Consider the following 12,659-nt stretch of genomic DNA (forward strand, 5'->3'; position numbering starts at 1 on the left):
TATTTAATCTTAAGCATGTGCTTGGATAAATAATAATTTACGTATCTTACAGAATTTGAATCATTTAAAAAATATAAAATGATACGTTTCCATTTTTGTCGTTAATATTTGTTTTTGTTTGATCAGATAACTAATTATAAAATTAATATAAGTTAAAAATAAAATCTCTTCTATGAAAAATAACTATCAAAGAGAAATAATTGTTAAATTCTTAACGTTACCAAGAGAATAAAAATTAATTAAAAAAGTATATTGACATAAAAATTTTAATTATAGTAAATGCTTATTTCAATTTCTAAGATTTATTACATTATAATTTTTCATATAATTTTAATATGAAATTTGTCTCAAAAGAAGAGGAAGAATTAAGGTTCTACGGCTCACAATTTGGTAGAACAAATTTATAAATATGATTTTAAGTTGTACAACATAGCAAAATTCATGAACTAAAGCCAAGTTTTATTATTTTAAAATTACTTTATTTGGTTAAAAAATATATAATTGTACAAATATTAAGAATCATTATTCTTTTATTTCAACTCCAAAATACTTTAAACAGAATCAAATTAGGTGATTTAAATTTGTATATCTTTTCCTTTAAATCATTTATCAAAATGTACAGTGAATCGTAATTGTTATACTAGACCTTAACTTTTAATTTAAATAAATTATATCCCATTTACTGATTTAACTTATTGTACCATGCCTTTAACAATTTTTCCTTTGCAATTAATTGTTAAGTACTCTTTATCAGACAATTTTGAAGTCAAACATGTTTTTAGTTCTTAGAAATACATAATTAATTATAATCTTCAAATTTTATTACTATTTTTACTTTTCATCAATTTTATATTTTTAAGTAATTATTATGAAATATATTTAAATATTCTATATTCCGTGCCGTCTCAAATAATTTTATTTAATTAATTTCTGATTAATTTTACCAATATCATGTAATCATTGTTTTATTTAATCATGTTGGAAGTGATACACATTTTATTTTATTGTATGGACAATGCATGTTGTGTTTGATACAGGTCAAAAGCTAAATAAGTAAGCGATACTCATTTTATTTTATTTTAAAGTCTCGTCTCCTCCATGATATGTAAGTGCAAATTTTATTTTAAATTTCCTATAGAGTTTGGTTATATATTTGACCGACAAAAAGACTTCGGACAGAAAAATTCCTATTTTGATTTTAAAATATCATAATTATTAATAAAAAATTAATTTTAACAATTTCTTATTTTGATTTAAAAATCTATGTAATGTTTATAAATGTGTATTTGTCTATGCTAATTTGAGAGAAGTTATTCGTGACTTTAACTAGATTATTAGTAGAAGAACTTTGTATCGTTGCATTGTCCAAAGGTAGATTTGATGCATTGTGCAAAAAAAATTATATTTTAATTTAACTTATTTGCTTCGATATTCTTTCCATAAATTATTTAAAATATTATAAGAAATTAACACTTTTACTTCTTTACTTGAGATTTCATATTTATACTAAAATCACTCTCTACTATATTATAAACTCTTTGACAATTAAGAAAATATAGGTTCATGCATTTCTATAGAATGAAAAATTTACAACTTGCTTTAATGCTAACAATTAAATTACAACTCAATATAAAAGTAATATTTCCTTGTGTTTAGCTAGAATAAAATGAGTTGATTGTATTAATGAAAAAAATATCTCAATTTTTAAAATTATGTTTGATATTATAAATTTTATCAACCTGTTTCATTTATATAAACAAGTATATTAATCTTATTTTTTGAAGTGTTGGGTTTGCTAGAAGGCTGGTTAAAATTTTGAATTCACCCTTAATGTTGATGAGAGTGTTTTGGGAGTCTAATAAGAACTTATTTTGATGCTTTTGTTAGAAATATGAAAAAAAAAATCTGGCTTAGAAGAGCTTATAGATTCATTAGCGTCTTTTACAATACTTATATTGAACTCATAATCATGCTTCAGGAATTAAAAATAAATTAAAATTTAAATATTAGACATCTATTGTGTTATTCGTGCAACAAGAATCACGACTCATAAACTTTATGTTATTGTTTTTTTTAATTTAACATAAATTTATACTAAATTTTATTCTTAAAAAAAAAAAAAAAAAAATCAACTGTGTTCTAACAAATCATTATCATATATTATATGTAAAAACAACATATATACATAATTTTTAGTTAAATTATAAGTTTCTTCGTAGTTTCAAATATTGAATCTCACATTTTATAGACTTGACATTACTTAAAGACTAATGTTAAAAGTTTTATATTTGAAATTGTAATTTTTCTCTTTTTTTCTTTGCTTATTTGTTACTTAAAAAAAAAAAAACAAGTTGATACTCACATTTTTTAAATTAAACAAGCATAAATAACTTATTTAATCATCATAACAAAAGAGATAATATAATTATTCACTTAAAAAAAGATAAAAATAATATAATTTAAACAATTTTCTTTCAACTAATTCAATATATTAATATTTATTGATTTTTCTATATAAATTATATAAGTTATTAATTCTGAGAAAATGTATTAAAATATTTTTTTTTATTAAGGAGAAAAAGTCCACAAACTAAAAGAAATATTAAAATAAACAAGAACTACAACTAATATAGATCCTTCTTTAAGAGTTCTAAGGCTAAAAAGAAGAGCCTAATATTTAGCATCAAAGCAAATTATATATATATTTTTAATCACAATGGGCACAAAACTTTATTTATTTATCTCTAATAAACTTTCATACATGACTGTCTATATTATGAGCTACTCACTTTAAATAGACATTAATTTTATTTTTTTATATCAATGTATCTTTTAATGACAAATACTTTGTACATAAAGTTTATCTATTTTTATATAAAGTTAAAATTAATCGATATCGAGTATTTAAATAACTACATTGTTTTATACTTTTTTTTATAAAATTTAAGATTAATTAATTCAGTTGTATATTGTCAAATAAGCTAATTTAAAAATTGTTATATAAAAATAAAATTAATTAATACTTAGTTATATTATTTTATATTAATAAATAATATATTTTTAAAATATAAAAAACATCAAAATTTAGACGAAGTATTTATAAATATACATTTATAAATTTTGATCTTCATAACTGTAAAAATAATATAAAATGATTTAATAATGAAATGTATTAATTTCACATTTTATGAAAGTTTATTAAAATTATAAATGTTTCAGTTTCACCCATGAATTTCGCTTTTTTATATATAATTTATATATAAAACTCATAAAATTAGTTTTACTAATAAAATAAAAATGATTTTAACACCTTTTAAGAAAATTTATCAATTATGCTTTAATATATAATAATTAAAAAAAGGATAGAATGAATGGTAGATATTATAGTTAAATAAAAATAGTGAAAAATCAATACCTTCTTGTTCCCTGTGTTGTATTGTCTGCCTAGATTTGTTTGATAACTCAACTCCACCAATCATCGCTCTCCTTCTCGCGCCAAATACAAAACCACCACCTTCCCCTTTCTCGTTCTGTCTCCTCTCACTCTCACACTCACAGGTAACCATTCATTCAAATTTTCTCCATTCAACTTCGTCCATCCGTGTTCATTTCCGATCTCGTTCGCCCTTCCTTTTTCATCCCCAATTAATTTCCACATTTTACTTCTCTCTCACTCGTCACACAAACATTTCATCAACACCGAAAACGTGCATTGCATTGTTTTGTCGGTGATTGTTTCTCTGATTTGATTGAATTTTGGTAGGGTTTGTGCAATGGCGGATGCACCAACGAGCCCAGCGGGTGGAAGTCACGAGAGTGGGGGCGAGCAGAGTCCACGGGGTTCATCGTCTGGTGCGAGGGAGCAAGACCGCTACCTTCCCATTGCTAACATCAGTCGCATCATGAAGAAGGCGTTGCCACCCAATGGCAAGATTGCGAAGGATGCTAAGGACACTATGCAAGAATGCGTTTCTGAATTCATTAGCTTCATTACCAGCGAGTCTGTCGCATAACTATACATATCAATTATTTTTAACTCAAAATTTTTTTTCCATATAAAAGTTGCATTTTTTTGCAATTGGGGGATGTTTGAACGTTTGACTAGTGGGAAACTGAATTGGGCGTGGTTGTTTGGGCGTGCAGGGCGAGTGAGAAGTGCCAGAAAGAGAAGAGAAAGACCATTAATGGAGACGATTTGCTATGGGCGATGGCCACTTTAGGATTCGAAGACTATATTGAACCCCTTAAGGTGTACCTACAAAGGTACAGAGAGGTAATTTTTCATTTTCCCTTTCATTATTGATAGAGTTCCTCAGGATTTCCTATTTTGGTTGATGCAAATAAAATGCGTGGACGTGCGTGTGCGTGTGTTAGAACTCGAGGAGACAATTGGAGTAGTCGAAATTAAATCCTTTTCTGATGCACCTGGTTCTCCTGAAGTGTGGAATCCAGATATGCTTTAAAAAATGAATGTACTTTTCAATCTTGAGGTGTGGGTTGGTGTTTGGTTGGTTGAGTGAGGTGGGTGGGGGTTGAGGAACATTTTTAATCGAGAGGATCCATAAAATTCTCTTCCTTCTCCTTTCCTTTTTAATGTTGAAGTTTTGACATTTCTTATGGCTTTATTAGTCTGACTTTTTTGTTTTTAATTTTTATTGGTTGGTGATTTTGAAATGTCCACAATATGGCAGTTGGAGGTTAGTTAGTCGTCCCCTCAGCTTATTGTGTTATTTTGTTATTTACCTTGGACTATTTTGCCAATGGAAGCTAAAGTTCGCGAACACAAATTCTGATAGGGTGACACTAAAGGATCTGCTAGAAGTGGCGACGGATCTGCCAGACGAGATCAAATTGGCCATGCAGGTCAAAATGCTCAGGTGTGTTTGCATAACATTGGGGTACTGAAGAGTTTTTATTCTGGTGATGCTTTGTTAATTTAAATATGGTTTGGTTCATTAGTTAATATGCATTTTCTCTGTGCTGTTGGTTTATGTATATGGCAGCTTGTTCATCAGGGTTCGTTGAACTATATTAGTTCGCAGGTATTAACTCTCTTTCTCTGTCTCTTGCGTGCATGAATGCTTAGATTATTATTTTAGCAAACACATTCTTGCTCAATTATGAAGATTCAAAAAATAATGACACACTCTTGGTAAAAAAATATCTAAATTGAATTTTATGATATGCTTTTTATGTTATGAAAAGCCTCTATCCATGTTGTATTGGTTCTGGTTTCTTTTACGAGGATTGATATTCACTAGCAAAAGTTCAGTTTCATGGAAATTTGATCAGATTAGCGTTCCCCTCCCCCCCCCCCCCCCCCTCCAACGTTCTTGATATCATAATTAATATAAAGAGAAGTTGAGAACATAGCAGAAACAGAGCAGATGAGAAAAGAATGCATGATTGCTTGATCAATTGTTTACAGAAATTGTACATTTATTCATAGGAAAAATAATCCTAAAACCAATAATTGGAAAAGAATAAATGTGTACAGTATCAGCATAATTATCTAGAAAATATTTTTTAGTCTAATTATGGAAATATACAATAATTATGAGAGAGGATCAGTTGCTGAGTTATAGGTAGCATCAATCATAGGTTTACAACACTTCCCCTCAAGCTTGTAAATGAATATCCATCATTCTCAACTTACTTGAAAGATCTTGAAAACACGTTGTAGCCAGTCCTTTTGTTAATATGTTAGTTAGTTGATATCCTGAGAGAATATATATTGTCTTAAGTCCAACTTTTCTTTAGTAAAATTCCTATCTATTTCTATGTGCTTGCTGAACTGGATTGTGTGCTATGCTGATGGCAGATTTGTTGTCACATAAAAGCTCTATAGGAGCATTGTATTTAATTCTTAGATCATTAAGGACAGTCTTCAGCCATATTAACTCACAGCTTCCATCAGCTAGAGCTTTAAATTCTGCTTCAGTGCTTGGCATTGCCACCACACTTTGTTTCTTACTTCTCCATGTCACCAAATTTCCTCCCAAAAACATGCATAAACTAGCTGACTATGATATCAACATAAGCAATGTCAGGTCTAGTATGTGTTAGATAAATTAGCTTTCCCACAAGTTTCTGATATTGCGTTTTGTCCACAGGTGGACTCTCCTCATTGTTTCTGATTCTGTGATTTTGTTCTATAGGTGATCTGATGGCCTTACAACTAAGCTTCCCTGTTTCCTTGAGGAGATGAAGAACATGCTTTTTTTGTGAAATAAAAATACCTTGTTTCGAATAGGCAAACTCAATTTTAAGGAAGTACTTTAGTTTTCCCAAGTCTTTCATCTCAAACTAAATGGCTAGTTCTTCCTTCAATTGCTGTTTTTCCACTTCATTATCACCTCCAACGATCATATCATCCATATACATAAACAAAAGGGTTAGCTTGCTACTTTGTGAGTGTTTTATAAAAATTGTATGATCTTGATTTTGTGTGTATCCTAAGGACACCATGGCTTGAGTGAATCTTCCAAACCACGCACGGAGAGATTATTTAAGTCCATATAGAGCATTTTTAACATCGTACTGGTTTAGTTTCCATCCAAGATGTGCTGCTAATGAAAGAATGATTCAAACAATGTTCATCTTTGCCACCGATGCAAAACTTTCTTCATAATCAATCTCATAATTGTAAGTGTGTCTTTTTGCAACCAACCTTGCCTTATACAAATTATGGGTGCCATTTGAGTGATATTTAACAATATACATCCACTTGCAACCAACAACTTGTCTATGGTCTTTCTACAATCTCCTAAGTTACATTTTTCTCTAGAGCTTTCATTTCTTCATTCATGACTTGAACCTGATTGTCATATTTTAAGGCCTCCTATACTGTCTTAGGGACATTGATGAACTCAATAGTTAAAATAAAATTTTGGTGCTGCACAGAAAGGTGTTTAGTAGACACTTATTAAGATATAGGGTAGTTGACACAAGAACGCTTTGCTTTTATTAAGACTATTAGTAGGTCATTAGGATTAGGTTCATAATCATTCAATGAATCTTCTATAGACTCATGATTAGATTACTTACCTATGGTTTGGATGATTGAAGTTGTTGTGGGACAGGTTTCTTCCTCCTTTGATACATCAATGTTGGTTTGCTAGCCCTCTGCACTTCAATCTTAGGTTCAAATGTTTTCTGTTCTTGTTCTTGCTCATGACTTGGACTACAAGGAAAAAATAATTGAAGAAAATTTACTAATTCAGCTTCTTAATCACTCTCCTCCTAAAGCTGATTAGAGAAAAAAGACTTTGTTTCACTAAAAGTGACATTCATAGAAACATAAACTCGATGACTTGGAGAATGGTAACATTTGTACCCTTTCTTATTTAGAGCATACTCTATGAAGACACACTTGATAGCCTGAGAATATAGTTTTTCTCAATTCTGACTATGGACATGAACAAAAATAGTGCACCTAAAGACCCAACACTGAAGACTATTCATAACTGGTTCAGAAGGATACAAGTTGCTCATTATCTGTATTGGACTTTCTCCATTCAACACACGAGAGGACAATCTATTGATCAAGTAGGCTGTAGTCAATACAACATCTCCTAGTAAGACTTTGGTACTACCATCTAAAAGAGAAAGGCTCTAGCTACTTTCAAGAGATGTCAATTCTTTCTTTTTGCAACCTCATTTTGTTAAGGGGTATTGACACAAGTCAATTCATAAACAGTGTTTTTTCTTTAGAAAAATTGGGTTAGACTTTGGTTCACATACTCATGCCCATTACAAGTGCAAAGATGTTTAATTGTTTTTCCAAATTGAGTTTTAATCATGCAATAAAAGTTGAAAACTAACTTTGTGACTTCAGATTTATCCTTTGTTAAGTTTATCCAGGTGACCCAAGTACAATCATTAATGAAAGTTATAAACCATTTTGTATTAGAACTGTTAGAAACAAGAGTAGGTCCCCATACAGCAGAGTGGATGAGATTAAAAGGTTCAAAGCTTTTATTAGAATTATTTGGGCAGTCTTGAAGTATAACCTGTCTTGTTTCTTAGCAACTCTAATCATCCTCCTTGAGGCAAGATCTTGAAAAAAACAATGGGAGAGAAAAAAATAACTGCAAGTTTAAATCTTAGGTAAGTTTGTGAATTGAAATTAAGTTATTAAAAAGTTAGGAACATGTAGAACATTATTTAATTGAAAGAAATTTTGAAGACAAATATTACCAGATCCAACAATTGGAATTAGGGACCCGTTAGTAATAGTGATATTGTGCTTAGTGGTTAAGGTAGACCTAAAAGAGAAGAATGAGATGTTATGTGTCATATGATCGGAAGCACCATAGTTTATTATCCATATATCCCTAGGTACAATACATAGAGTATTAAAGGATGAGAAATTAGAATTCTTAACATTCAAGACAATAGAGCATGTACTGGAAAACTTACTTGAAGAAGAGGCAATGAATGCTTGTAACCATTCTACCTTAGATTTGCTAAGGGCAAAAATTTCCTTAGGCGGTGGTGTATCTGTATTAACATTGTCTAGATCGGACAACATCTTATTAGTTTAATCAAAACTAGCACCTTTTAACCCTTCAAAATGGCTAAGAACCTTGTCCTTTACATGTAGCTTGAAATAGGTCTACTTGGTGTGGCTAGTTTTCCTATAATATGAGCACCAATGATCCTCTCGGTTGGGCTTCCCAAAAGAATTGCCTTTGGCTGTTTAACCCAATTTCAACCCTAAGGAAGCTTGTATTGAGACAATGGTGGTTGGGGTGAGGCTTCTAAATCTTAACCTATGGCCACAATGCCGTACTTCCAAAGGCCAACGCTGAGTCCTCTTCTAACATGACCGCTTGACGACTTTCCTCACCAAGGAGAGTCTAAAATACTTTTGTAAGTGATGGGAGTTTCTCCTTACCCAAAATCTGAACACAAATGGGACACAAATGGGATCATATTCATAGTTTAGGTTAGAGAAAAACTTAAAGATCCTACCTTTCTTAATGAACTTTGTGAGTGTGTCTGAATCATCGCTGCACTTTATCTTCAAGTTCTAATACTAGTCCAACTTTATCCAAAGCCCATTTAGAATCCCATAGTAATCAGTAATTGAGTAAGTTCTTTGTTTTGTATTAAAAATCTTATTTTCCAACTCATAATAGGCAGCAACATCCTGTTTCATAGAGTATGTTTCACGCAAATTATTCCATATCTCCTTAGCATTGGAAAAACATGCAGTTCTTGCTGATTTCTGGAATCATAGAATGCCATAGCCATGTCATAATGAGTGCATTTTCATCCTCTCTAGCCTCAAGCTTAGGGTCAGCCTCCCCTGGCACTTTCCCTTCAGTGTGATTGATCTTGTTATGCCCCCTAAGTTTGTGCGTATGAATTGAGCCTATTAGAGGTAGTTACATCCATCAAGACGATATGAATTTTGTCATATGGGAAGATTATTCGGGCCCAAAGCAGCTATAGGTTGAGTTGTAGATATCTGGTCATTGTCAGCCATGAGAAGAGAGAAAAGAAAAAACTCACACTGAGGTGCAATGGTCCACAATTAATGCGGTCTTCAAAAGAGTTACCACAAGTGAGGCAGTTTCAAATTTAGCAGAAGCAGAGCCCCCAATATTGGGAGCTCTAATACCTAGTTGAGAACAGAGCAGATGAGAAAAGAATGTATTTTTGCTTGATAAATCGTTTACAAAATCTGTACATCTATTTATAGAAAAAAATAATCCTTAAACTAGTAACTGAGAAAGAATAAATTTGTACAGTAAGGGTATAATCATCTACAAAATATTTTAAGCCTAATTATGGAAATATACAATAATTATAAGAGAGAATCAGTTGTTGAATTATAGGCAGCATCAATCACAGGTTTACACCACATATTTATGACAAGAGAGATAAACCTTAGTCAGTGTAATAAATAATAATGTATGATGTCAGTTACACATGCTCCTTTTCATAGCAGAGAGGAAGAGGTTGTTTTACTTCTTTTTATTTGTTTTTTAATTAAAGAAACAATCATTAAGACCAAGAAGAGTTACAAGGACTTTGGTGGATAAGGGATACATGAAGAAAATGAAAAAAATAAAATAAAAAAATCAATGGCACAAACCTACCCAATCTCCATGCATATTTATTTGTTAGGCAAACCCCCTTGAAAAGACATGGTGTCTCTTCACCCTTAAACTTGTTAAGGGCTAGGAATTTGTTTATGGATTCTCTCTTGCAACTCTGCTCTTGTCCTTTCTAAAGGTGATTCAATTGCCTTTGCATTATTGACATGGCTTCTTTAGGTTCCTGGATACTTTTTTTTTTATACTGGATGATATCTTATCCAACCTCTAGTTGTGTAATCTGATTTTCTCTTTGATAAAAACTTGTTCTAGCCCATAGAAGAAAAGAAAATTGCACTAGAAGATAAGATGAGCATTTTCATATCCTTCAAGGCCTAAACTACTCTGGGATACTGCAGTTCTTGTGGCATGCTTGTAGTCTTCTATATTGGTGTTATGATGGAATTTACTTTTCAATTATGACCTCTAATTGAATTCATTAGCCAGAACAACCTTATTTTCTTGTTTTCATTTTTGCAGCATATGTTTACCATATTTGTCATCAGGCAGTGTTTTCAATTTTTTGGTCTGATCAAATTTCATATTTGGTGGTTTACCGACAGATTTTGTCTATCTTATATGGCATATGATCTATGTTTTCTAATTAGGATATATTTATAAATTGGTACTTGGCCGCTTAAAAGCATTTTTGACACTTCGATTGAAATAAGCCAATATTATTTCTGACCAATAGTCGCTGCTAATGCAATTTTAATTTTCAATGCATTAAGTATAATATCTAAGGCTTGCGAAGCCTGATACCTAGAATTACTGATTTCTGTCTAGACATACTTTTTTGGAAATCATGTTAAGCCTTTTCAAGTTACTAGTATTCTGCAGTGATGGCAAATCATTATGGAGAGTGAAGGTAGGAAAAATGGGGTATGCAAAAGGAATATTAGGATTATGGAAATATATCGTATTTGTATGGAGATACACTCCTTATCCTTGTAAGCTTGGTTATCTTAGTACCAACAAGACTTGCCATGGTTGATAGATGGATTGGTGCTTTAAGCATGTTGACTATATTGGCCACGTGTATGAAGAAGGATTTGTTGGGAGTGGCTATACCATCATTGGTGATTTCTCTGCCTCAAAAGGGAATTAATTTCCAGCTGTAAACTGGGAGATATCATTGATAGACCCACACTAAACAAAGCGTGATTATAAGATTGTTCTAGTCATTTGGGACTTCAATTGAACAAATATATTTTTATGTAAAACTTGGATCTATATACTCCGATTTCTAAGTCAATGCTTAATGATTGATTGATATTGGGTTGTTTTATTCCCCCTCTCTGCTAATATCCCTTTTCTGTCTCTCGTTTCCAAATCTCTTCTCCCCTCTCTATTAGTCTATTTTTTTTCCTCATCATACATGAGTGTGAAGTTTCAGAAACATTATTACTTTTGTCATCTACACAAGTCCCCAGATGTGTTCACAAGTGAGTTATGATAGGGTTGAATGATGGGAGTACCTTATAGAAGATATAGAAGTATATAATAATTCTATAGACCTCTCTACGAGTGAACTGCAGGATTGGGCTAATTATATAATTGGAATCTATGTGACCACTGACAATGGGAGGTTATAGATTGTTTCTTTCTTTTGCAAATAGAGCTGAGGCATAGTTAACCTTTCACCACTAAATCCAAGAGAAATGCTAGGGACGCATTCTTTTAACATATTTTTTTTTCTCGATTATTTCCGGTTTTTTGTGGTGCCTAATTGGAAATGACTTGCTAATTACCAGAATCTTAATGTAGTCCTTCAGCTAATGTCGAGGATGATAATTATCTCACATAAGCTAAAATAAAATTCATAACGACAAGAAACAGATGACTCAGTATTACTATTGCATGTTTCATCCTCCTCTTTCTTTTAAGATCTAATATGCACGGCTTGTTTTGTTGATTGTAGTGTTTGTAACAGTATAGATAGAGCATAGGAATTCAAATCTTTTTTCAAGTGAATGAAGTGTGATTTCTTTATTTTCAGTTTTTATGCTAAGAACATCTTCTGCCTCTGTTTCACTTTAAGACTAACAACATTTTTAATCTGCTGGAATTTGCAGGTGCAACCACAGCATCTGGTTATGCCATCAATGCAAAGTCATGAATAGATTAGACGTTTCTATGCATCTCTTTTATTTCACTTCAATGCTTGTACGAATGGCATGGATGGAAACAACGGTTTGATGATTTATAATTTAGGTTCTTGAATAGAAGGCATGGGTGTCAGAATTTCGTTGCGGTACTCGTGGATTTTTTATAATACATTTAGCTGCCTTACCAATTCATGGGAGAGATATGTGTGGGGATTTGCATGTGATTCACCATGTAGCTTATCATGGTGAGAAGCACCTGCTTTGAGAATTTTCTTTAGATTACTTAATATTTGCACATGCTGCATCTATTAGCCAAAAAATAGTTTGCTTTTCTTTTCCTTAATGAATTTAAATTGTTAACCAGTCAAAGCACAAATGTTCTTGGACGTATTCCTAGCTTCAGTAGTGATCAGTGAAGCTCCTTGTAGACATCTCGAAGACTCAT

At 31.5% G+C, this 12,659-nt stretch overlaps 1 protein-coding gene across 1 annotated transcript; it reads left to right on the forward strand.

Annotated features, from left to right (window-relative positions):
* The first annotated feature begins 3,464 nt into the window (after positions 1-3,464).
* Positions 3,465-12,447, forward strand: LOC113872642 (nuclear transcription factor Y subunit B-1-like). Its single transcript, XM_027510347.1, has 7 exons — positions 3,465-3,558; positions 3,764-4,000; positions 4,144-4,273; positions 4,692-4,697; positions 4,797-4,877; positions 5,004-5,042; positions 12,182-12,447. Exons 2-7 carry the CDS (start codon positions 3,774-3,776, stop codon positions 12,227-12,229), a joined length of 531 nt encoding a protein of 176 aa, XP_027366148.1. The 5' UTR covers positions 3,465-3,558; positions 3,764-3,773; the 3' UTR covers positions 12,230-12,447.
* Positions 12,448-12,659: the final 212 nt, after the last annotated feature.

The sequence above is a fragment of the Abrus precatorius genome, unplaced genomic scaffold (genome assembly GCF_003935025.1).
Source record: "Abrus precatorius isolate BTA unplaced genomic scaffold, Abrus_2018 Scaffold7, whole genome shotgun sequence".
Classification (NCBI taxonomy): domain Eukaryota; kingdom Viridiplantae; phylum Streptophyta; class Magnoliopsida; order Fabales; family Fabaceae; genus Abrus; species Abrus precatorius.